This window comes from Loxodonta africana, chromosome 18 (assembly GCF_030014295.1).
Source record: "Loxodonta africana isolate mLoxAfr1 chromosome 18, mLoxAfr1.hap2, whole genome shotgun sequence".
NCBI classification, from domain to species: Eukaryota; Metazoa; Chordata; class Mammalia; order Proboscidea; family Elephantidae; genus Loxodonta; species Loxodonta africana.
This window is the reverse complement of record NC_087359.1, coordinates 25,176,053-25,203,042: the sequence shown is the minus strand read 5'-3', so window position 1 is coordinate 25,203,042 and position 26,990 is coordinate 25,176,053. Positions and strand designations below refer to the sequence as shown.

Here is a 26,990-nt window from a genome sequence, read left to right as displayed (position 1 = left end):
GGCCTTGTTTCAAGCCCTTCACTTTTGCAGCAGCCTCCTTACTTAACCCCTGACTTCCCTGTGAAGAAGTATTTCCTCAAAACGCAAGGGAGTAAAACAGTTGGTCCATGAACAGGGCCAAATGCTGCCATTGGATGAGGTTGAAAATTGACTTCTGGCTTTGGCGTTTAGGAGTTAACAAGCGGCCGTGGTGAAGGCAGACCAAGGGGTGGGGGTAAAAGTCAGGATCTAAGAGGTGCTGAGGGGATGGAAGGGCACACAGGACACTGAGTGCGGGCCACTCTCAAGAGTTTGCTGGTAATGGGGAGGAGGAAGATGAGGCCTGAGGTGGGGAACAGTTTTTTTCTTTAGGAGAAGAGAGACTCACATCTTCTCTGTGAAATTATTTAATCATAGCAGACCCAAGACAATGCTCCTCCCTCAATCTTCACCATCTCAGTAAATGGCAGCTGCGTTTTTCTAGCTACTCAGACCCAAATCCTTGGGTCATCCTGTTTGACGCCTCTTTGTGTCTCACTTTGTCAGAGCTGTCATCTCTACCTTACTATATGTCCAGAATCCGCCACCCTAGTCCAGCTCTCCAGCATCCTTTGCCTAGTACATTGCAGTGGCCTCTCACTTACCTCCCTGCTTTAGCCCTCACCCCTCTTCAGTCTGTTCTTCAAGCAGCAACCAAAGCAACCCCTGCTCACAACTCCCTAGGAGCTTCTATTACACTCAGATAAAATCTGAAGTCCTAAACTGACCTATGAGGCTAGTGATTCAGTGTGACTTGTTGTTAGGTGTTGTTGAGTTAACTTTCAACTCATAGCAATCCAATATGACAAAGTAGAACTGCCCCATAGAGTTTTCTAGGTAGTAATCTTTACAGAAGCAAATTGCTATCCTGTTACATCCTTGACCTTATTTCTCCCCCTTTGTTCACTGTCTACGCTGGCCGCTGTGGTTCCTCAGACGTCCGTCTCAGGGTCTTTGCACTTGTGGTTTCCACTGACTGGAAGGCTCTTCCTCCACATACCTGTGTGACAGTGCTCTCTCTTCTTCAGATCTCCCTGGGCCATCTGTTTAAATTTGCAAACCTTCCCCCTTCGCCCCAACTCCAGAACTATCTATCCCCCTTCCCCACTTTGTTTTTCTTCTGCACTTATCTCTGATATATATTATACTTATCGTTTGCATATTGCCTCCCTCCATTACCATGCAAGCTTTATGAATGCAGGGTTGTCTTCTTTGTTTTGGGTTTTTTTTTTTTTTTGGCCTGCTTTTCTTCACTGCTATGTCTATCATCTATAGTGGTTATCATAGCTGTTGACATATAGCTGGAACTCAGTAATATCAACTGAACAAATTTTACTTCTGAGAATTTATCTGTTGTCCTTGCTGTTACCATACTATGCGTCCTGCTCACTGTAACTTTCTGCCTGTTATATCTATAATTGGGTTATTTGAATGGATTCTGTTTTGTTTTGTTGTATTTTTTCTAGTTCACCTCTTTACTTAAAATAGTAGTTGGTACGGTGATACTTACTGAGCTTTGTGATTTCTAAGTTTCCTGTATTAACATGGATTGTATTTCTGACTGGTACTTGACAACTGAAAGACTTAATCTCTGTTCACTTCTTACAGGTTGTTCCAATTCCATGCCATCCCGCTCTGACTTAATAAAGAAGTTCCTTTAAGGTTACTTTAATTTACTCAAATTACTATAGCATAATTCTGAAAAATGTCATGGTGGCCAGATATTGCTGTATGTCGTAACGCTTTCTCGAGAGTAAGCATACCTTGCAGGTGTACTTGCAGAGCTATTTTAATTAACAATAGCTTTACACCTTATTTCATGTTTGTGGGCCCTACGCTGGGAATATAATAGACATTTTCACAAAATAAATTGACACCTGCTAATTTTCTGCGCTGTTAGTTTAGAATTTTTTCATACTAAGTATTCTTAAGGCAGAAACATCTGGGCCTGGCAGATGAAAGTCTGGTTCTGTTTGTCTGAACTCTTTTGGCACAACAGTAATAGAATGGAGATCTGAGGCCTTTTTAATGCCAGTTCATGTGGTAAAACTTTCTTTCAAGTGTGCAGATTTTTAATGTTTATATGTTTCTCTTGTACTGTTTCAGGCCCTACAAGATGAACTGGACACCCGTACTAATCAGGTGCGGAATGCGGAGAAAAAATTACAGCACAGAGAGCTGGAGTCACAAGAACAGGTATGCTCTCCTTCCTTGCTCAGCCTCTTTGCTTGCTGACTTTCTCTAGGTCAAGGAACTTAGGTACTACCTGCTTCAGTCAGAGTGCTTTGGTGTGAATAACAGAAAATGCCACCTTTTTTTTTTTTTTTTTTTAGTTGGCATAAGCAACAAGAGAATTTATTACTTCACAAAACAAGAAGCCTGTAGGCAGGGCTGGCTCTGGGCAGAGAGCCTCGGGGCTCTGGCTCTGCTTCTCTGACATTCTTGTGGTAGCTTCATTCTAAAGGTAAATCAAGATGGCTCTACCAGTTCCAGGTGTCCCATCCAGACCTGGCAATGTCCAGGGCTAAAGGGACTGTCAGTTTCTGGGGTCTCCTTCTGAAGAGTAAGGAAACTTTCTCCAGAAGCCCCCCTCCCAGCCTCCCTTTGCATCTCAGGGGCCAGAACAGGTCACATGCTCAGCCCTGGCATGCCCAGCCCTGGCAGGAGGACTTGGAGTACCTAAATTAGCCTAGACCAATCAGGATCTACAGGTGAGTGATGGAGTTAGGCCAGGAAGGACAACCTGAACAGGAAGAGGGAAAGTGAATGTTGGGTATGTGGCCAACAGTGACTGCTGTGTCATCCTTTTAAAATAAATGGGCATTATTTTAGTTAAACTTATAAATCATACTTTCTTTTGAATTTTAGTGTTCTCTCCTTTTTTCCCCTTATGTTAATTAAAAAAAAAAAGGTTAATTAAATAGTCTGATATAATTCTAGAAGTATCTGGCTATGACAATAGCCAATGACCTATTTTATTTTCAAATGACAGGATTATTTTCATCCAGTTCTTCTGATAAATTATTTTTGGTGGTAATTTTGACAGTTTAAAATAAAAAGTCAATAATATGTCAATAAAGATCATGAGTCTTAATGAAACCTTTCATAAAGGCATTGTCTATGGCCATTGGGTATAGCACTGTTTATTTCCTTCTGAAGAAGTGCCAGTAAACCATTAGGTACAGAACCTGCACTAGGTATGACAGACTTTTATATTTGGATTATCTCATAGTAAAACTCAGTACAGGAATATTAAATTAGTTCATTTTGACTTTGTGGAGGGAGTAGACACTGAAGTAAGGCTGATAGAAAAACTTTTATCATCTATGGAAAGGTTTACAAACAGCATCCGGGGGCACAGGATTATACAAAATGGCAAAAGTAAGCACCAAATAGTTGTTGAGTATTGATACATACAGAATTGAATTGACTCCCTATAATTCCTTCCTCCTCTCTTATATCCTGTATTATATGTCTGTGTCATATATATATCATATATATGTGTACATAATATACATATGATAGTCATAAACACATGTATATGTGTATGTATGTACATATCAGAAAGGGTCTATGCTATGTAGTCAATAATACTAGAATGAAGTACCACAATAAAAAAATTAATAATAGCTCCAGTTTTTCAAGTGCCTGCAATATGACAGACACTATGCACGAAATGTTACACATATTAGTTCATTTAATCCTCACAACAACCATATAAGGTCAATATTATTATCCCCATTTTAAATCACATACTGACACCCAGAGAGATTGAGAAACACATCCAAGATCACACAGCTAGTAAGTAGAAGATAGATGGCTGCCATTGAGTCAGCTTTGACTCCTGGTGGTCTTACGTACAACAGAACAAAATATTGCCCAGTCCTGAATCATTCGAACGATCTTCAGCATATTTGAGTCCCATCACTGTGGCTTTTGTGCCAGTCCATCTCACCGAGCATCTCCCTCACCCTCACTGGCCCCCTCATTCACCAAACATGATGTCCTCCTCCAGCAAATAGTCCCTCCTGATGACGTGTCCAAAGCAAGCAAGTCATGCAGTAATCCGTAAGACTTTTATTGGCTAATTTTCAGATTTGATGTCAATTTGATGCCTGTGTTTTCTATCCGGTGAGGTCCACGTATATAGTTGCTGTTTATGTTGTTGAAAAAAGGTATTTGCAATGAGTAAGTCATTGGTTTTGCAAAATTCTATCATGCGATCTCCGGCATCATTTCTGTCTCCAAACCCATGTTTTCCAACTACGGATCCTTCTTCTTCGTTTCCAACTTTTGCATTCCAAACACTAGTAATTATCAATGCATCTTGATTGCGTGTTTGATCAATTTCAGACTGCAGAAGTAGGTAAAAATCTTCAGTTTCTTCATCTTTGGCCTTTGTGGTTGGTACGTAAATTTAATAGTCATATTAACTGGTCTTCCATGTATGCATGTGGATATTATCCTATCACTGACAGTATTGTATTTCAGGATAGGTCTTGTTGAAATGTTCAGTGATGAATGTGACGCCACTCCCTTCAATTTGTCTTTCCCAATACAGTAGACCTGATTCAAAAAGGCCAATACCAGTACATTTCGGCTCAGTAACACCTAGAATATGGATCTTTATGTGTTCCATTTCATTTTTGACAACTTCAGATTTTCCTAGATTCATACCTCATACATTCTGCATTCCAATTAATAATGAATGTTTGCAGCTGTTTCTTCTCATTTTGAGTAGCGCCACATCAGCATGGGAAGGACATGAAACGAGGGATATCCTTGCCGATGTCAGATGGATCTTGGCCGAAAGCAGAGAAAACCGGTGTTTTGTTGACTATGAAAAAGCATTCAACTGTGTGGATCATAACAAATTATGAATAACATTGCAAAAAATGGAAATTCCAGAACACTTAATTGTGTTCATGTGAAACCTGTACGTAGACCAAGAGGCAGTCTTTCAAATAGAACAGGGGGATACTGCGTGTTTTAAAATCAGGAGAGGTGTGCCTCGGGATTATATCCTTTTACCATACTTATTCAATCTGTATGCTAAGCAGATAATCTGAGAAGGTGGACTATATGAAGAAGAACACAGCATTAGGATTGGAGAAGACTCATCAACAACCTGCATTATGCAGATGACACAATCCTGCTTACTGAAAGCTAAGAGGACCTGAAGCACTTACTGATGAAGATCAAAAACCACACCTTCCGTATGGATTATACCTCAACATACAGAAAACAAAAATTCTCACAACTGGACCAGTAAGCAACATCATGATAAACAAGAAAAGATTGAAATTGTCAAGGATTTCATTTTACTTGGATCCACAATCAACACCCATGGAAGCATCAGTCAAGAAATCAAAAGATACATTGCATTAGGCAAATCTGCTGCCAAAGACCTCTTTAAAGTGTTGAAAAGCAAAGATGTCACTTTGAGGACTAAAGTGCGCCTGACCCAAACCATGGTATTTTCAGTCACCTCATATGCATACAAAAGCTGGACAAAGAATAAGGAAAACTAAAGGAGAATTGACACCTTTGAATTGTGGTGTTGGTGAAGAATATTGAATATACCGTGGACTGCCAGAAGAACAAACAAATCTGTCTTGGAAGAAGTACATCCAGAATGCTCCTCAGAAGCAAGGATGGTGAGACTTTGTCTTACGTACTTTGGACATGTTATCAGGAGGGACCAGTCCCCGGAGAAGGACATCATGCTTGGTAAGGTAAAGGACAGCAAAAAAGAGGAAGACCCTCGGTGAGATGGATTGACACAGTGGCTGCAACAACGGGCTCAAACGTAGCAACGATTGTGAGGATGGTGCAAGACCAGGCAGTGTTTCATTCTTTTGTACATCGGGTCGCTATGAGTTGGAACCGACTGGACAGCACCTAACAACAGCAAGAACAATTTTCAGAAGTAGATCACCAGGCCTTTCTTCTGAGTCTGTCTTAGTCTGGAACCTCCACTGAAACCTGTCCACCATGGGTGACCCTGTTGGTATATGAAATACCAGTGGAATAGCTTCCAGCATCACAACATGAAAGCCACCACAAACTGACAGATGGGTGGTAGAGTAAGTAATAGAGGTGCCCTCAAACCAAGTTTATTTGAATTCCAAACCTTTGGTCTTTCTTGATAATTTTTAAGATACAACATTTTAAGTTAATAAAAAAGACAGCTCGATAGCTGTGATAGGAGAAGCAAGTCTGCATTTTGATTGTAAGCAGATTTGATTGAGTTGAAGCAGATTTATTAAGGGTGGTAGGGAAACACGTACTGTTCCAGATACCTGGTACAGTAGCAAAATGCCGTTTTAGCCCTCCATCCCCATGAGCAGAAAAAAGCAAAGAGCAAAGGAACTCAAAGCACAGCAGATTTAGCCACGGAAAATGGCACCTTAGATTGAAGGGTGGTCTTCAAGTCTAATCAGCATATGTCTCATTGTCACTGGAGGTCAGCTGAGCTCCATCCTCTGTCTAGGAATTTTATAAGCAAAAGAAGAAAAGACAAGCCTCTTAGAAGCAGGAAATGGTGCTCCCTGGAGGATCGGGGCTTCTCCAGTGTGTGATAAAATATGACTTAAGGTAAAACTTTGTTGACATCACTCTAATTCATGGCAAAACTTCACACGGAAAATTCCATAATATATTGAGGGTAGGGAAATTAAGAAATCCCACATGAGCAAGAGGGGAGGATTCAGGAAATACTTGCAGTCTTTTTTTATTGACTTCTTTTTGATCATCAGAGTTGCTTTCATCTTTGTAGTGACAATAGCTTTTTAGAATATTTCTTACACTGATTTCTGATATCCTATTTTAGGCTACAGTTTACCAAAGAAAAGTCAGGAAATACCCATGGGTAAAGCTGAATATTTCATCGTTTCTGCAACCATGAGATGTTGGGTTCTTTCCACAACGTCCTAGGGTGTAACCAGAAAAAAATGCCAGTAGTTTCAACAAAACTAAAGGGCAAATAATAGGCATTTAATAAATGCCATTCATCTGTATTTAATTTAATCTGTGGTTCTATCAAAATTTGACCTATTTCTTTCTTCCAATTTGTGCCACCAATAGAAGTAATCAAAAATCATTAGAATTGCTGCCATGTCCATTTTTAAGGGTCTGCTTATATATGAGCCTACTTGAGATACCTAATCAGTCAAGGCAACTGCAGTAATAGTAGCTAGCCTCCCATCAGTCAGGCAGACAACTGAAATGTGTGCAAAACAGCTACTTGGAATTTTCTTCCCTTTTCAACCAAATATTATCTTGATACAAGTTGCATAAAGAATCAAAATTGAAACTGGCAGAATTACAAAGGACAATTTCCTGGGCTTCTTTTTTTAACTTGCTTGCTTAAAAAAAAAAAAAAAATTAGACTCTTTCTGTTTTTCATTTAAGAAAAATTCCTGTGTTTTGATTCTATAAAAACAAAAGATGAATGAGGCATTTTAAGAGTGATGTTTTTAATTAAAAACAAAAAGCTGCTCCTCATCAGGTCTTGATGGGTGGCATCCTTGCTGCCTGCCACTTGCCTTGGTACCATCAACTCTCTCTTCCAGCTCCTTAAGCTTGGCAGCTCAGTAAATGGAGTCCCAGAGAATGCTTGTTCATTAGTCATGTTACAAACAGTTAATTTGTTCCGTATGCAGATTCAAGATGTTGTTGTTAGGTGCCATCTTGTCAGTTCCAGCTCACAGTGACCCTATGTACAACAGAACAAAACACTGCCCGGTCTTGCGCCATCCTTACAGTCATTGCTATGTTTCAGCCCATTGTTGCAGCCACTCTGTCAGTCCATCTTGTTGAGGGTCATCTTCTTTTTTGCGTGCTTTAGCAAGTATGATGTCCTTCTCCAGGGACTGGTTCCTCCTGATAACATGTCCAAAGTATGCAAGATGAAATCTCACCATTCTTGTTTCTAAGGGGCTTTCTTGCTGTACTTCTTCCAAGACAGATTTGTTTGTTCTTCTGTCAGTCCATGGTATATTCAATATTCGTCACCAAGACCATGATTCAAAGGCATCCGTTCTTCTTTGGTATTCATTACTCATTGTCCAGCTTTTGTGTGCGTATCAGGCTATCGAAAATACCATGGTTGGGGTCAGGCCTACCTCAGTCCTCAAAGTGATGTCTTTCAACCAGACTTAATGGCCTGACAGAGACTGGAGAAGCTCTGAGAGTATGACCCCTGCATACCTTTTTAACTCAGTAGTGAAGTCACTCTTGAGGTTCACCTTTCAGCCAAAGATTAGATAGCCCCAAAAAACAAAATGGGACTAAATGGCCACACCAGCTAAGGGGCAGGGACTAGAAGGCATGAAGGTACAGGAAAGCTGGTAATGGGGAGCCCAAAGTCAAGAAAGTGAGAGTGTTGACATGTTGTGGGGTTGTCAACCAATGTCACAAAACAATATGTGAATTAATTGTTTAATGAGAAACTTACTTGCTCAGTAAACCTTCATCTAAAGTACAATTAAAAAAATAGAAAAGTGACATCTTTGCTTTTTAACGCTTTAAAGAGGTCATTTGTAACAGATTTGCCCAATGCAATACACTGTTTGATTTCTTGACTACTGCTTCCATGGCATTGATTGTTGACCCAAGTAAAATGAAATTCTTGACAACTTCAGTATTTTCTCCATTTATCATGGTGATGCTTATTGATCCAATTGTGAGGATTTTTTGTTTTCTTTATGTTGAGGTGTAATCCATACTGAAGGCTATAGCTTTGATCTTCATCAGTAAGTGCTTCAAGTCCTCTTAGCTTTCAGCAAGCAAGATTTTGTCATCTGCATATTGCAGGTTGTTAATGAGCCTTCCACCAAACTGGATGCCATGTTCTTCTTCATGTACTCCAGCTTCTCAAATTATTTGCTCAACGTGCAGCTTCTCAAATTATTTGCTCAACATGAAGATTGAATAAGCATGGTGAAAGGATACAACCCCGATGCATGCCTTTCCTGGTTTGAAACCACACACTATCCCCTTGTTCTGTTCAAATGACTGCCTCTTTGTCTATGTACAGGTTCTGCATGGACACAATTAAGGGTTCTGGAATTTACATTTTTCACAATGTTATTTATAATTTGTTATGATTCACACAGTCAAATGCCTTTGCATGGTCAGTAAAACACAGGTACACTAAATTACAAATGGATAAATAGGGAGATAGATGCCAAGAGTTGTGGGAGAATATAAGTGAACACTCCCACGTGCTGATAGAGGTTTGGTGGTGGCTATTTCTACATGCATAACTGTAACTGCTGCCTACATATTAATAAAGACAATTGAGCACACAGGGACCACAGTCAGGGCAACTTCTTAGTAATAAACAAACACCTTTGGAAACAAAGCTCCCAGACTCAAAGGCAAAGGACCGTAGACTCAGGGGACATCTATGTCAGTTGGCACATTATAATTCAAAAAGACAAAGCTCTGCGTCCTACTTTGGTGAGTTGCATCTGGGATCTTAAAAGCTTGCGAATAGCCATCTAAGAAACAACTATTGGTGTCTTATGTCTGGAACAAAGGAGAATTAAGAAAATCAAAGACCCAAAGGAGCAGTTAGTCCAAAGGACTAAAGGATCACATGAACCACAGCCTACACAACCCTAAGACCAGAAGAACTAATGGCGCCAGCTACCACTACCCACTGCTCTGAGTGGGATCACAACAGGGGCCCTGGACAGAGCGAGAGAAAAATTGCAGAACAAAAAATCAAATTTTCAAAAAAGACCAGACTTACTGGTCTGACAGAGATTGGAGGAACCCCCAAGACTATGGCCCTAAGACACCTTTCTGAACTGGAACTGAAGTCATTCCTGGAGACCACCTTTCAGCCAAACCGTAGACAAACCCATAAAATAAGCACCAAGAGGAATGTGCTCTTTAGAACAGTTATATAAGATCAAGGAGGCAGGGCCAAGATGGCAGAGTAGTCAGCCACTTCCTATGATCCCTCTTACAACAAAGACCTGAAAAAACAAGTGAAGCGATTATATATATGACAGGTTAGGAGCCCTGAATATCAAAAGCAAAGTTAGGAAATCAGACTGAGTGGCAGGGAGAGGGAGAGACAGTTCAGAAGTGATGAGGAGTTGCCGGACCTGAGTCAGTGGGAACCAGTGCCTCTCAGGCACAATCCCCTGGTGTGACCATGGTGAAGCTAGTGGCATTTGGGACACGGGTTCCTCAGGGAGAGATAGCAAGCTGCACGGTCTACTCACGCCTCCAGAATCAAAGAAAAACAGCACTCTCAGCAAAAGATAAGTACGTGCCTCTAATTTACTGCACCCCCAGCCCCCAAGCCAGCTTCAGTGGACATCGACTTCCCTGGGCCTGAGATAGATCCTGCTGCGTGTCCTGGGCCATTCTCCCAGCCTTGGAGAATGAATAAATTAACAATTGGGGGAGAATAATCTGCCAGCTCCCCTAAGCTGGGAACTCAGAACAGAAGTGGCTCCTATCCAGGCACAAATGGTCCACAGACTTTGAATGCCTTTCACCCCTGCATGGACCTGTGTGGGCCCATTTCAGGAGCATAGACCCTTGTTGGCAGACTGCAACACTATATGTGCTTGAGACCTGACTTCAACCGTTTCAGCTGTGCGGTGGAGAGGTGGGTTTTTGATGCTTGACACCACTCTGCCTATTAAACAGGGTCCTTGCCTACCCACATCAGGGGCCTGAGGACTGGTGGCTCCACCCATGCCACCTAGCCACCCCCAACAGGGGTCCAAGGATAAGTGGTATCTCCCAGTCCCTACAACCAAAAGCATTGGGTACCTATGGTCCGGCTGCAGAGCCCACCCACCTGTGCACTCTAGGAAACAGGGCCACACTTTTCTCACAGACACTTGGGGGATGGTTTTCAACCCCCTGCCTTGCTCAGAGTGTGACCCCCTGCTGCAACCAGATACCTGTGCCTACAGCAATCACTCTTGCCCCTCTAAGACTGTAGGACAGAGCCTGCACCACATACTTGGTGGCTGACTACCTGGACACCTATGCTGAATCCATACAAGAAAAGTGAATGGACTCCTAGGCTCATATACCTGGTAACAGCTCTAGCCATCTGGTGAAAGGACGTTAGAGCTTCAGTTGCACAAATACTCAAGCTAGCTGTCTCAGGAAGCCTATTTGGGCATAACAAAACAAACCAAGAAGCTAGGAATACAGTAAGCAAACAAAATAAATTAATACAATAACTGATAGATGGTTCAGAGACAACAGTCAATATCAAATCACATAAAGAAGCAGACTATGATCATTTCAACAAGCTCTCAAAACAAAGAATCAAGGAATCTTCCAGACAAAAGAGTAATTTACAGAACTCCTCAAGAGACCAGGAAGGAGATCAGGCAAAATGCAGAATAAGCCAAGGGACACACAGATAAAGCAGCAGAGGAAATTAAGAAGGTTATTCAAGAGTAAATGAAAAATTCAGTAGGCTGCAAGAATCCATAGAGAGACAGCAATCAGAAATTCAGAAGATTAACAATAAAATTTTCAGAATTAGTCAACTCAATAGAAAGTCAGAGGCGCAGAATTGAGAAAATGAAAGTCAGAATTAGTGAGATTGAAGATAAAACACTTGACACCAATATATTCTAAGAAAAATCAGATAAAAGAATTTTCAAAAATGAAGAAACCTTAAGAATCATGTGGGACTCTATCAAGAGAAATAACCTATGAATGATTGGAGTACCAGAACAGGGAGGGATAACAGAAAATACAGAGAGAATTGCTGAAGATTTGTTGGTAGAAAACTTCCCTGATATTGTGAAAGATGAGAAATTATCCAAGAGGTTCATCGAACACCACATAAGGTAGATTCCAAAAGAAAGTCACCAAGACATACCATAATCAAATTTGTCAAAACCAAAGATAAAGAGAGAACTTTAAGAGCGGCTAGGGATAAACGAAAAGTCACCTACAAAGGAGAGCCAATAAGAATAAGCTTGGACTACTCAGCAGAAACCATGCAGGCAAGAAGGCAATGGGATGACATATATAAAGCCTTGAGGGAAAAAAAATGGCCAGCCAAGAATCATATATCCAGCAAAACTGTCTCTCAAATATGAAGGTGAAATTAGGACATTTCCAGACAAACAAAAGTTTAGGGAATTTGCAGAAATGAAACGAAAGCTACAGGAAATACTAAAGGGAGTTCTCTGGTTAGAAAACCAATAACATCAGATATCAACCCAAGACTAGAACACAGGACAGAGCAACCAGATATCAACCCAGATAGGGAAATCACAAAAATAAATCAAGATTTTAAAAAAACGCTCAAAACAGGAAAACGGTGATGTCATTATGTAAAAGATGACAGCATTAAATCAATAAAGAGGGACTAAAAAAATGTAGTCATAGATCTTTCATATGGAGAGGAAGTCAAGGCAACATAAAGAAATAAAAGTTTGGTTTAAACGTAGAAAAATAGGGGTAAATATTAAGGTAACCATAAAGGAGACTAACAACCCTACACATCAAAATAAAATACAAGAAAAACGTAAAGACTCAGCAGAAACAAAATCAACGACAATGAAAAAGAGGAAAAGACAATATATAAAGAAAAACCACTCAGCACAAAAAATTAAGTGGAAAAAGGAAACTGTCAAGAACACACAAAAAAAGACATAAAAATGACAGCACTAAACTCATACCTATCCATAATTATGCTGAATGTAAATGGACTAAATGCACCAGTAAAGAGACAGGGAATGGCAGAATGGAAATATGAGGTCAAAAGGGCAACATTTGCCCAAAAGCAAAGATGAAAAGTCAGGAAGTGATAGAAAACCAGGACAAAAGGAAACAGAGAACCTAGGCCAGAAATGGGGACAGTGGGGAATGAAACCAATGTCATGGAACACTTTATGTACAAACTGTTGAATGGGAAACTAATTTGTTCTGTAAACTTTCACGTAAAGCACAATAAAAAAAATTTTTTAAATAAATAGATACATCTTTCTAGTATTCTCTGCCTTTAGCCAAGATCCATCAGGCATCAGCAATGTTATTCCTCATTCCATGTCCTCTTCTGAATCCAGCTTGAATTTCTGGCAGTTACCTGTTGATGTCCTGATGCAACTGTTTTTGAATTATCTTTAGCAAAATTTTACTTGTGTGTGATATTAATGATATTGTTCGATTATTTCCACATTCTGTTGGATCGCCTTCCTTTGGAATGGACGCAAATATGGCCTCTTCCAGTCGGTTGTCCAGGTAGCTCTTCCGAATTTCTTGGCATGGATAAGTGAACACTTCCAGCGTTGCATTCATCTGTTGAAACGTCTCAGTTGGTATTCTGTCACTTCCTGGAGCCTTGTTTCTCACCAGTGTCTTCAGTGCAGCTTGAACTTCTTCCTTCAGTACCATTGGTTCTTGATCATATGCTATCTTCTGAAATGGCTGAATGTCGACCAGTTCTTTTTGGTACAGTGATTCTGTATATTCTTTCCATCTTCCTTTGATGCTTCCTGCATCCTTCAGTATTTTGCCCATAGAATCCTTCAATATTGCAACTCAGGCTTAAGTTTTTCCTTCAGTTCTTTCGGCTTGAGAAATGCCAAATGTGTTCATTTCTTTTGGTTTTCTATCTCCAGATCTTCCCAAATTTCATTATAATATTTTGCCTTCTTGAGCCATCCTTTGAAATCTGTTGAGCCCTTTCGGTTCGTCATTTCTTCTGTTTGCTTTAGCTGCAGTATGTTCAAGAGTAAGTTTCAGTATCTCTTCTGACATCCGTTTTGGTCTTTTCTTTCTTTCCTGTCTTTTTAATGACCTTTTGCTTCTTTCATGTATGATGTCCTTGATGTCATTCCATAACTTGTCTGATCTCTGGTCATACATGTTTAATGTGTCATATCTATTCTTGAGATGGTCTCTGAATTCAGGCAGGATATACTCAAGGTCGTACTTTGGCTTTTGTGGATTTGTTCTAATTTTCTTCAGCTTCAACTTGAACTTGCATATGAGCAATTGATGCTCTGTTCTGCAGTTAGCCCCTGGCCTTATTCTGACTGATGATGTCGAGCTCTCTCCACCAATACAGTCAATTTGAGATACATACGATCTCTGGCATCAGTTTTATCACCAAGGCCATATTTTCCAACTACTGAGTCTTCTTTTTTGTTTCCAGCTTTAGCATTCCAATTACCAGTAATTACCAATGCATCTTGATTGCGTGTTTGGTTTATTTTCGGACAGCAGAAATTGGTTAAAATCTTCAATTGTACAATGTTGTCAGTGATAGGATAATATCCATATGCCTACAAAGAGGACCGGTTAATACAACTGTTATTCGAATGTACACACCAACCACTAAGGACAAAGATGAAGATATTGAAGAAGATTCAAGATAAATCACACAAATAAAATTAGAACTTACTAATTTTCTAAGTCAGCCTTACAGAAACCTCTTTCTTTCCTTTATTTCATAAATTGTAAGGTAATTAAAAATTGCTATTATTGTTATCCATACCAGGAGTTAATAATTTCTAATTCTAGATAAAGTCCAAACCAGACCCCATAATTTCAGCAAAGGAGGGGAGATCAGAGATCTGATCACACTCCCTCATTGTACAAGGAAACTGCGTTATTGGAAAAGGATATGAATTCCTTAACATCACACAACACAGTAGTAGCAGACTCAGTGTAAGACCCCTTACTCCCAGGATATTATTTTCCATTATTTTAAACAATGCAAAATGGACATGTGCCATGTATCACCAGGTTCAGGTACAGATTAAAATATTACATGTAAAACTAAAATTCACTTTCATGAGCCAAGTTTTCATTACTCACACTGAGACTAAATAAATTACTAGCCCTTGCAAGATAATTTGCTTTGATAAATGATTAAAAAAAAAAAAAGAGGAAAAGAAAGAAATTAATCTAAAATTATTTAGGTATCAACATACATGTAACACAATACTGCCTTGAACAAGGTACCTTAAATTTTGAAAATAAAAATCACTTTGATTACATTCGTCACTCAGCTTCCCAAAATATAAATTTAAATAAATCAGTAAGAAAAATAATACTTCAGAGTTCTCCTAATAAAACACGATGCTGAGCGTTTCACAGGAGAATCTGTCCTTTTTTTATTTTTACTCATTATTTCATTCTTTTGACAGGCATGTCGTGCTAGACTCTGCTAAGTACTGAGAAGAAACAAAAATGAATAAATTATGGTTTCTCCCCTTAAGGAATTTACAATCTGGTAGAGCAAGGAGACATGTACAAGGCATGGAATTAAAAGTAGGTCCGTTTCTTCTAAATGGCTAGGTCTTTACTCAGAGGCTCAGGACCACAATGTGTGGAAAGAACATAAGCATTGGTACTGCCTTCCATCTTCCCCAGACCCTGCGGGGCTGAAAGGGGAAGATCTTTAGCCAGTAAAAGGCTAGGGCTCCACCATCCCTGGCAGGATTTGGCGCTTGCTGAGGTAGATTTGTTTCAAGAGCCTGCAGTTCCTCAAGAGAACAAGGTGGTCCTTCCAGGGCTGGTCAGAGGTGGGCCAATCCTTCCACCAGCTTTCTCATGGGAGCATCTACATAGTCTTGTTGCCTCAGGCTGCCCCTGGAGATCATCTCTAGTTGTGTGGCCAGTGTTTTTACAACCAGCTGGTTTAGTCCTGAGTCTTATCCAATGTTTCAAGCATTAAAGGACTAGAATGTCCAAATACAAGTAACCCATAAATTGTTTTAAAATATATGGCTTTAACATTTTAATCATAACTTTTCAGTAAACTTTATATTTAAGGCCTAAACACATCAATTAATTTAAAAGAGAATTTGGTGACCAAAGAAAGACAGTCACGTGTGGTAACTGTGTATCTCTGAGGGATTGTCTCAGAGACCCCACCAAGACACAATAAGGGAACAGGCAAGCTTCAAGGACTAGCATTGCTGGCTCTAAGTCCAACCTTGTCACCAACTAGTTACATGATCTTGGGCAAGTCACATAACCTTTCTGGATATCAGATTCCTAATCGGTAAAATGTCAGTAGTGATATCTTCTCACAGTGTTGTTGTGAGTGTCAGAAGAAGACGGCGTATATAAAAATACTCCAAAAGCTGTAAAACACTGTGCTCGTACAATGTGTCTGGTTATAATTATTCACTGAGAAGGGGGTATGTGAGCCAGGCATCAACAGAGAGGGAGGGCATTCTAGTTGGGGACAGAATGAGACTCAGAAGTGGTGAGGGAGCATTGAGTAATATCTTGGGCAAAGGATAATATGAGTGAAGAGGAAGATGAGACCAAAAAGTTAGCTTCGTTCATTTTGTCTACTTAAGAAAGGAAAGAAAAAAAAGCCAAAAAACTTTTCTTATTGAATATCTACCTTTGCCAGGCAAAGATGTTAGGACTGTTGGTGGCCAATGTTGGATGTGATGCTAAGGAATTAGAAAGAGTCATTGGTCAGAAGGCACTTGACAGCCATTGAGGACTTTTTTTCTTTAACTGGGTAGTGTTACCTTATTGCAGTTATACTTCGGAAAGATTAACCAGGCAGCAGTAGATAAGATGAACGAGAGATGAAAAGACACCAATTCAAAGCGATAGCACTAAAAATCATATTACTAGTCGAAACAGTAATATTCAACTAGATATTGTCAAGGAGAGTGGAAAGAAAGGGATAGATGTGAAGCCTCACTTAAAAGGAAAAATTTACAAAGCATAGAGATTTAGAGGGCAAAAAAGGAATATGTCAAAAATAATATGAAGTTTTTGAACTGACAAGCTGGTAGATAGAGGACAATGGTCCTATCATTTTTTAGATGCCGAGTTTGAGATGCTAGCAGCAGGATATTCGCTTGGAGATATACAGTTGAAAATCCGAATCTAGAACTCATGGAAGAGCCCTAGGAATGTAAATGTGTCAGATTTATCTTGATGGTGGGTATAGCAGAAATCAACAGGGTGTGAATGATATTAACATAGAAGAGAATAGAGATCAGAGGGTCATGGGCAGACCTATGGGTATGAACAAATTCAAGAGAGCTGAGGAATTACAGGAAGGTACATAGAGGATTTTTTTTTTACATAGAGGATATGGAAACCCTGGTGGTGTAGTGGTTAGGTGCTACAGCTGCTAACCAAAAGGTCAGCAGTTCAAATCCACCAGGTGCTTCTTAGAAACTCTATGGGTAGTTCTACTCTGTTGTATAGAGTCACTATGCTAGTCAAAGGTCGGTAGTTCAAATCCACCAGGTGCTCCTTGGAAACCCTATGGGGGAGTTCTATTCTGTCCTATAGGGTCGCTATGAGTCTGAATCGACTTGGCAGGCAAGTGGGGTTGTTTTGTTCTGCTTTGTTTTGTTTTGTTTTTGGCTAGAGGTGTGGAAACCAGGATGTGGAGGCAGCCTCCAGGGCCTTCCTTTGAAAATGAGGGAGTGCAAGTCTGGTGCTACAAAATGACTACCACTACCTTCGTAAAGACTTCCTAGTAGCCAGAGTCCTCCTCAGAATTCCCCCTCAGGACTTAGGTTTCTGTTGTTCTTTAAAGCAGGGGTCAGTAGTTAAAGGCATCTGCTCAGAGATTTGGAACAGAAGAAGGTGGCCACTCCAAAACAGACCAACTGTAATACAGAGTCACCAGCAGCCGTGGAGGAGGCCAAGGTAAGCCCCAACCCTCCTATCCACCTGACTGCGATGACCTTGGATCCTGCCAGCTGGGATCCTGGCTTGTCTCAGGTGTGTTGGCAGATTTGGAAAACCAATGTTTTTTAATGAGTCCCTGCTGTGATGGGCAATATGCCAGATACAGAATCTGTTCTATCTCATGAAATCCTAGTAGCCTTTCAAGGTAGGAATTATTATTTCCATTTTACAGAAGCTAAGGGTCTGAGAGCTGAAATACATAGAGGATATAAAAGGAATGGTCAGCGGGTTAAGAGCACCACCAGAGAATGTAATGTCACGAAAACCAGAGTTTCCTACTAGACTTTAAGCTCCTTGAGGGTAAACACCCTATCTGTCATCTTCATGGCATCTACGAGTGCTTGTTGTCACATCAAATTGCCCTATAAAGTCTTTGCTGCCTTGAGTTCCATCCTCAAAACCACCTTGCCCACCTAATGCCCCACTTCCAACTGGGCTCTTGTAGCACTTGATGTGGGCCTTTATTACAGGTTTTCCCAGCAGGCTCCCCCAGTAGATGGTGTATGCTATTAGAGTGGGAAGCTGAGCTGAAATTGGATCATGTTTATCCTTGTGTCTCAGCATTTAGCCCAGTGCCTGGCCCCAGGTGGTGGTCAGTGAACTTATCGAAGACAGGAAGGAAGGAGGGAAGGAGAGAGGGTGACAGAATTGTAAACCACTGAAGTTGGGTAGTGATTACAGGTCCTTATTAATAGGTTTCCTAAACATATTCTAAGTAGATTTTTTTCTAAACATATTCTTTTCTAGACTTTTGTTAAAATAAATATTATGGATATTCTTTTATAATTTTCATCTGAGGCAAGTAGAATCATTGAACCTTCTCATGGCTTACCTGTGGCCCTCAGCTATTACCCAGATATTGTGGCATCAAAAGGCTTGGTAGGCCAAGGAAAAAACTGGGAGAAAGCAAAGCACAAGTAACCTGCCCACAATTCACTCTTTCTGCTCTTCTCTAAAATGGGGCAGATTTTCCTTCCAAATCTCTTCCGCAACATGCCATTAGAAGGCCAGTGCAGAAGGGACACCGAAAAAGTCCTTCATTTTTCTCTGCAGATTAATTTAGCATTCTGCTGATTCTTTCTTAGGTTCCTGGGTTTTAAAAATAAAATTTGATCCCCTTAGCACAAATAGGAGCGCTGGTGGTATGGTGGTAAAGCGCTTGGTTCTAATCCAAAGCTTGGCAGTTCAAACCCATCAGCTACTCCACAGGAGAAAGATGTGGCAGTCTGCTTCCATAAAGTTTACAGCCCAGGAAACCCTATGGGGCAGTGCTACTCTGTCATGTAGGGTCACTATGAGTCAGAATCGACTCAATTGTAATGGGTTTGGTTTTTTTCTTTGTTTGGTACAATTAGTTTTCTGGTAATGTTTGACATCTTCTGAAGTGCCTTAGCTCCTTCTGCCTGTTACACTATTACAGCTACCATCATTTGTATTCCCAAAGAGTTTATTTGCCTCCCACAATGCCCAGTGTTCTGTTGGGGAGTAACATGGATATTAGGAGAACCAAAATCAATATATTTAAAGCTTTCATTGTACAACACTGCTTATCTTTAAACCACCTCAGTCATCATCAAGGGTAACTAACAAATCTATGAAGTCACAGACAGCCTTAAAGGAGAAGATGCTATGGAGACAGAAAATCAATTAAGCAATAATCGTGACAATTGTTAAAAGGAAGAATCGGTCTTTTCGGCTTTCAGAGCCTTTAATTTCCATTTTCTGTAGTGGATTTTCAAACTTCACAATCTTAGCTACTGTTGGCTAGCTCATCTATAGTGAAACCTATTTAAAAGTACTAACAGCTCAAAATTATGTTTTATCCCAAAGCACATTATGAAAACAGGAATAATAACTGCAACAGAAATATAATTCAAAGACTTATTGACTTTTCATGTTTAATGGTTATTATTCTGGCTTGTTTTTGAGTAATTTTAATAACCACAGTTTATTTACAAAATTCAGACTAATTCTTTTGTTCCCATGCCAACAAAATACATTTGTTCCCAGACAGCTGAGATGATGCATCGGTCTAAAACTTGATTGTTATGAGGGATAGAACCACATTTAATTTTGGCCACATCTTATTTTCAATGAGAGTTTGAACACTTGCCTCTGTTCTCTGAAAAAACACTTGAAGCACAGTGTCAGGGATGTATCTTTTTAATATACATCTTATCAAAATATTACTGATAAGTCAGCTATTCTAGTGAAAAAACAGGTCAAACACTTGTACCCAAAACCCCCCACTAAAAATTGTGCATGATGATCACAACGCCTTTTTTTTTTTTTTTCTTTTTCTGAGGCTGACTTAAAGCAGCTCTTCTGGTGTGAATGTGCCCTGTGTGTCCTCATCATTGCTTTCTTGAGATTCCCTTTGTTTTTCACTTCACTGGGCTCATTGTGCTGGGGAAGGAGAGAGGAGGCGGCATCCCTGATGTGCCTGCTGCATGGTTTTAATCCTGTGCTTTGCTGACATGTCGAATCCCAAGTGTCAGCCAAGCACCCACTGCATCGCTGCAGCTGTTTTTCCAGAAAGCATTTTCTGCATTTTTGAGGAAGCAGCTCTTGGTCCACACAGTGAACGCTGGGGGACGGTGGAGACCAAAGGGAGAGCCACAGCATGGCCCAGGGCTCCGACAGGGCTAGCAGGTTCCAGAGTCTGGCTGTGTCTGCCTGGGGCTGGCTCTCCTCGTTCACTCCTGTAATGAAGCAATGTGATAATATATTCTTCTCATTTCTTCTGGCTTAGTGATTTAAGTAGTTTTGGCTTCCATTTTGAATCAGTAAATGACGGAGGCCCTTAGGGGAAAAAGCAGAATTGCAAACTTCAAACCAAGTTGTGTTTTATACCACCTTTTTAAAAATTAGTGGGCAAGAAAAATCATCAAGCATTAATCTGGGCAATCAAATATAGTCTCCCAGGAAGATAAAAGGGGGAAGATACCCCTGAGCAGGGTCCTATCAGGGCTTACTTTTCTGGCAGTTACTAAGCACTGAATTCATAGAATTGAGTGAACAGCTGGAAGGAGGAAGTAAAAGAAGAGAGAAACACAGAGATGGTAAAAGCGGTGGCGGTGAGTCAGCATGGTTACAAGGAAGAAATGTTTGATGACTATTTATTGTGCTTGTCACATTCAGAAAAGAGTGTCAACTAGTCTAAGGTGACACTTGCTTGCAATGCCTTTCTGCTCTAGTCCAGCCAGAAAAGATCTCCTTTCCTGTTGAGAAAGAGCTGTTTTGAGGTAGACTCAATTGGAATTGTTTATTGTCAAACAAATTACGAAGCAGAGTTATGTTAGAGGCCCCAGATGTATGTCAGCTTAAGCTAGAAATAAGGAAAGGAATGCGATTGTTTAATACAAAAGAAAGTTCAGAAGGTAAAAGGCCATTTGAGTGTATTTTCCATGTAGATACTTGCTCAATTTCTATGCAGAATTAAAGAGTGTAGGTCCAGTAGGAAAACATTATAAAATGTTTTGTTGAGTCAAATGGAAAACTTAGGAACTAGCAAAGTATCTAACATAATTGGCATTATTAAAATTTTATGAACTATGAGGCCTATTTTGAATCAGATGATACACTACTTCCCCAACTGTCAGTGTGTAGACAGGACATGGAAAATGGGGTTACCCTCTGGAAGCTTCTATTATTATAATAAATGAAAACAATTTAAAGATCCATTTTTGGCTTTGTAAGTGAGATTTGCACTCAGGTGTTTTCAGAAGGGTAAGGAAAAGTAGGAGGTAGAGAACACTCAGGAGGTTTTCTCAATTTTTTATGATTAAGAAGGAAGAAAGGGATTTACAACTAATTAGTCTTGGCCCTGAAAAACTTATTTAGGGAATTCTTCTCAGCTCATGTATGATACCAAGGCATGATAGAAAGGGCCCAGAGGTTTGTTCACGGTTTGTTCCTGGTTTATAGAAATACAATTGACTTTTCTATAGATTCCCTTTACCACATTAAGGAAGTTCCCTCCTACTCTTACTAAAAGTCTTATTTCTTTTTTAAATCATAAATGGGTGTTGAATTTCCTTAAATGCTTTTTCTCCATCTTTTGAGATAATCACATGTATTTTTGTGTATTATCCTTGTAGTCCCTATGAGTTGGAATCAACTCAATGGCAGTGGAGTACGGGGTGGTCAGCAGCTTGGTTAAATCCACTTATTAATTCTAATACCAAGTCTGTAGATTCTTTTGGATTTTCTACACACACAGTCCTGTCATTCATAAATAATAACAATTGTATTTTATTATCTCTAATCCTTATATCTTTTTGTTCTTTTTCTTGACATAATCTATTGACTAGAACCTCCAGTACAGTATTGCATAGAAGTGGTAGTATCAGGCCTTCTTGTCTTCTTCCTAATTTCAGAGGAAACATTTCCACCGTGTCCCCTGCCAAACACAGTGTTTGTTACAGAGGGGTTACACATTAAGGAAGTTCTGTTCTTCTAAGAGTTTTGTATCTTTTTAAAATCATAAATGGATGTTGAATTTTCTTAAATGCCTTTCTCCATCTGAGAAAATCAGATGAATTTTCTCCTTTATTCTGTTAATGTGGTTAATTTCATAGATGGATTTCCTAATGACAAGCTAGCCTTGCATTGTTAGAATAAACCCCAATTGATTCTGGTGACTCATCCTTTTGTCTTTTTCTGGATTTTGGTTTGCTAATATTTTGGTTAGGAAACCCTGGTGGTATAGTGGTTAAGTGCTACAGCTGCTAACCAAGAGGTTGGCAATTCGAATCCACCAGGCATTCCTTGGAAACTCTATGGGGCAGTTCTACTCTGTCCTATAGGGTCGCTATGAGTCAGAATTGACTCGATGGCAATGGGTTTGGAATATTTTGGTGAGGAATTTTATATCTCTGTTTATAAGTGAGATTGGCCTTAATTTTCCTTTATTACAATGTTCTCATCAGCTTTTGGTATCAAAATTTGCAGACCTCATAAAACAAAGTTAGGATGTCCTCTCTTTATTCTGAAAGAGTCTGTGTAATATTGGTATCATTTTTCCTTTAAATATTTGGTAGAATTCACTGATCAAGCCATCCAGGCCTAGAGTTTTCTTCATTGGAGCATTTTCAATTAATTGTGAATATACTTTATATAGTGGCTATAGTATTCAGATTACCTACTTTTTCTTATGTCAGTTTTTAAAACTATGTTGTCATCACATGCTATAAAATATCTTATGTTTGTAAGATCTGTGCTAATATATAAGGTTTCATTCTTAGCATAATTATTTTTTCCTGATCATTTTTTTGTGTGTTTTTTGTCTTCTAAATCACTGTAAAAATAGCATGGCATCAGACCTCGTCCAAGAGAGAGAATCAAGATCAGTATCAGCCCAAAGCTGATTTCTGTGAGGTGGTGGTCACACATACCTACTCTTTCCAACCTTTTTACCAATTCTGACACCAGCCGTCCCTCCCAAGGCACTCTCTACTTCTCAGCTGGGTTTGATAATTCATCGCAGTGGCCACACAGAACTCATAAGCCATACTCACAGTTATGAGTTTTATTAGGGAAGTAACAGGTTACAGTTCAGGATCAGGATCAACTTGGAAGTAATAGGAATAACGCAGGATACAGTTCTTCCATCAGAACAGCTTTTTCCCGGCTGCTACCACCATGCCGTCGTATGCTCTTGGCCTGAACCCTGTGCTCTTGGCCTGGGTTCTGCCGCTACTTGGGCTTGGCCTCTATCCTGCTCAGGCAAGTATTACAGCTTTTTAGCTCTGGCCTCAAATACCCACAGGCACTGGCAGCAAGTGCCCACAACTCTGGCCGCAAGCCTCCTTCCTGAAGGTGTTCAGCTCTCTTGATTCATGGGTCGGCAAGCCTAGCCTGCCGGTCCCATGCTACTGCCGTCTCACTCCGTCCCTGGTGTTACAGCTCTGTCTCCTGGATCTAGGAGGTTTTCAGCGCAGGGACCTGGGTCCAAAAGACATGCTGCGCCCTGGCTCTTTTTTTTTTTTTTTTTATTGTGCTTTAAGTGAAAGTTTACAAATCAAGTCAGTCTCTTACACAAAAATTTATATGCACTGCACTATATACTCCTAATTGCTTCCCCTCAATGGAACAGCACACTCCTTCCCTCCACATTCTCATTTCTTGTCCATTCCACCAGCTTCTGACCCCCTCTGCCCTCTCATCTCCTCTCCAGATGGGAGATTCCTTGCTCTTTTTTTGATGGTAGTGAGGTCTCCTCCAGCCTCTTGGATTGGCTCCCTTAAGCCTACAGGATGGCAGAACTGACCAATCCCCTATAAGAGTTCTGTGTACCTTATTTGCATAGAGCCACCCCCATAAGGGTTCCATGCACTTTATTTGCATTATTAGCAAGCTGTCCGATCCCTTTGGTGGGCCACAAGCACCTTATTTACATATTCCCACCCAATCATTTTTTGTGGGAGTTACCAGACCATGGCTAGAAGGGCCATACAGTAGTAATCCACTACACCACAGTCACTCTCTCCAGGAGTTCATCAGTTTCATTAGTCTGTTCAAAGAGGCTACCTTTGACTTTGTTGTATGTTTGTATCCGAGGTCGTTTTTTCTGCTGTTACCTTTTTTATTTCCTTCCTCCTACTTTCTTTGGGTTTAGTTTGCTGTTATTTTTCCAACTTCTTCTTAGCTTATTGATTTTTAGCCTTTCATTCTGATATATGCAGTTAAGGCTATCAGTTCACCTCTAAGCACAGCTTAGCTGCATCCCCAGAGTTTTAACATGTTGTATTTTCATTATCATTCAATTCAAAATATTTTTGAGTTTCAAGTGCAGATTTCTTTGAATGATGACATTTTTAGAAATATATTTTTTAATTATGAAATATATAGGAATTTTCTAATCACCTGTTATTTTTGTTATTGACTTCTAGCGTTTACGGGTAGTTCAACTGCAGTTTGATGAAGGAATATACTCTTTGTGATACACATCTTTGAAATTTGTTTCTGCTTGTTTTATGACCCAATATACTGTCCATTTTTTTCTGAGTTCTATGTATACTTGAAAATAATGTGTCATGTTTCATTTTCGGGCACCATTTTCTGTGTAAATCCTTCAGGTCAATTTTTTAGTCATGTACAGGCAGCCCCCAGATTATAAACGAGTTCCACTCCTACGTCTGTCTTTAAGTTGAATTTGTATGTACAGTTCAGTTAGGTACAGTTCGTATCTAACGTGAGTTAGTCAAACGTTTGTCTTAGTATATAGTGTACATTTCTGTGCATAAAAAACATTAAAGAAACACTTTTGGATACAGTAAAAGATCTTTAACATAATAATACAGTAATAAATGCTTTGATGCACGCTGAAAAGTAGCACCTGTTTGTTACTACAAACCATTATATGTCCTGGAATTTTTAATATAGTAGGCTTTACAGGAATTGGTTCGTAAACAGGTTATACGTAAGTCAGACGTTTGTAACCTGGGGCGGAGGGACGGCTGCCTGTAGTTCAGTTCTCTTATATCCTTCCTATCATCCTATCAGTTTCTGTTAGAAGTGTTTTATAATTATGGATATGTCTGTCAATTTTTGTTTCATTTATTTTGAAGCTATATGATTAAGGAATACAGATTTAGAATTGTTATGACCAGTGAAGTCACAGGGTATCTCTCCCCTTTCTGCATATTCACATTCCTCCCAACATCCTCTTTTGGAACTCTTAGACCATAGTCAGGAATCTCTTCTCTATGGTGTCACCCTGTGGTCTGACCACCACTGTTTTCCTTTTTGCCACCTGCTTATAGTATTTCCTTTTTCAACCACCCCCTACACAGCCAAACTACCCCAACAGACAGCTGAGGAGCACATTTCTCTTTAGAAATAGATTGTTCTTTCTGGGACGGTAATATGAGTTGATTCCCAATCATTGAACTTAATCTCATTATCTTCCACAGCATCTATACAGTGCTTTGCACAGAGTACATGAATAATAAGTGCCATAAGTTTTTAGACCATGAGTTGGCTGACAATCAGATTTGTAATTCTGAAGTACTGCCTACTTGTTGTTGTTGTTAGGTCCCGTCAAGTCGGTTCTGACTCATAGCGACCCTACGCACAACAGAACAGAACACTGCCTGGCCTTGTGCCATCCTCACAATTGTTGGTATGCCTGAGCCCATTGTTGCAGCCCCTGTGTCAGTCCATCTCATTGAGGGTCTTCCTCTTTTTCGCCGACACTCTACTTTACCAAGCATGATATCCTTTTCCAGGGACTGATCCCTCCTGATAACATGTCCAAAGTAGGTGAGACTTAGTCTCACCATCCTTGCCTCTAAGGAGCATTCTGGTTGTACTTCTTCCAAGACAGATTTGTTTGTTCTTTTGGCAGTCTGTAGTAATATTCAATGTTCTTCGCCAACACCACAATGCAAAGACATCAGTTCTTCTTCCATCTTCCTTATTCATTGTCCAGCTTTCCCATGCATATGAGGCAACTTAAAACACCATATCTTGAGTTAGGCACACCTTAATCCTTAAGGTGACATCTTTGCTTTTCAATACTTTAAAGAGGTCTTTTGCAGCCAGTTCGCCCAATGCAATGTGCCTTCTGATTTCCTGACTGCTGCGTCAATGGGTGTTGATTGTGGATCCAAATAAAATGAAATCCGTGACAACCTCAATCTTTTCTCTGTTTATCATGATGTTGCTTATTGGTCCACTTGTGAGGATTTTTATTTTCTTCATGTTAAGGTATAATCCATACTGAGGGCTGTGGTCTTTGATCTTCATCAGTAAGTGCTTCAAGTCCTCTTCACTTTCAGCAAGCAAGATTGTGTCATCTGCATAACACAGATTGTTAACGAGTCTTCCACCAATCCTGATGCTGTGTTCTTCATATAGTCCAGATTCTCATTATTTGCTCAGCATAGAGATTGACTAGGTATGGTTAAAGGATACAACTTGGACGCACGCCATTCCTGACTTTAAAGCATATAGTATCCCCTTGCTCTGTTCAAACAACTGCCTCTTGATCACCTTTCTTGGGAATAGGCATAAATATGTATCTCTTCCAGTTGGTTGGTCAGGTAGCTGTCATTGAAATTTCTTGGCATAGACCGGTGAGCACTTCCAGTGCTACATCCCTTTGTTGAAACATCTCAGTTGGTATTCCCTCAATTCCTGGAGCCTTGTTTTTTGCCAATGGCTTCACTGCAGCTTGGACCTCGTCTTTCAGTACTTTCAGTTCCTTATCATGTGCTACCTCCAGAAATGGTTGTGTGACTCTGTGTATTCCTTCCATCTTCTTTTGATGCTTCCTGTGT

At 40.0% G+C, this 26,990-nt stretch overlaps 1 protein-coding gene across 13 annotated transcripts in view; it reads left to right on the top strand.

Annotated features, from left to right (window-relative positions):
* Positions 1-26,990, top strand: part of CEP112 (centrosomal protein 112) — a 462,579-nt gene that overhangs the window by 408,028 nt on the left and 27,561 nt on the right. For 12 of the 13 annotated variants that reach the window (XM_064270872.1, XM_064270863.1, XM_064270864.1 and 9 more), the window contains one exon: positions 2,125-2,214. In XM_064270872.1, coding sequence (XP_064126942.1) covers positions 2,125-2,214 — 90 coding nt within the window. Of the gene's footprint in view, positions 1-1,626; positions 1,681-2,124; positions 2,215-26,990 lie in introns of those variants that run through there. The other variant, XM_064270868.1, reaches the window with a different exon arrangement.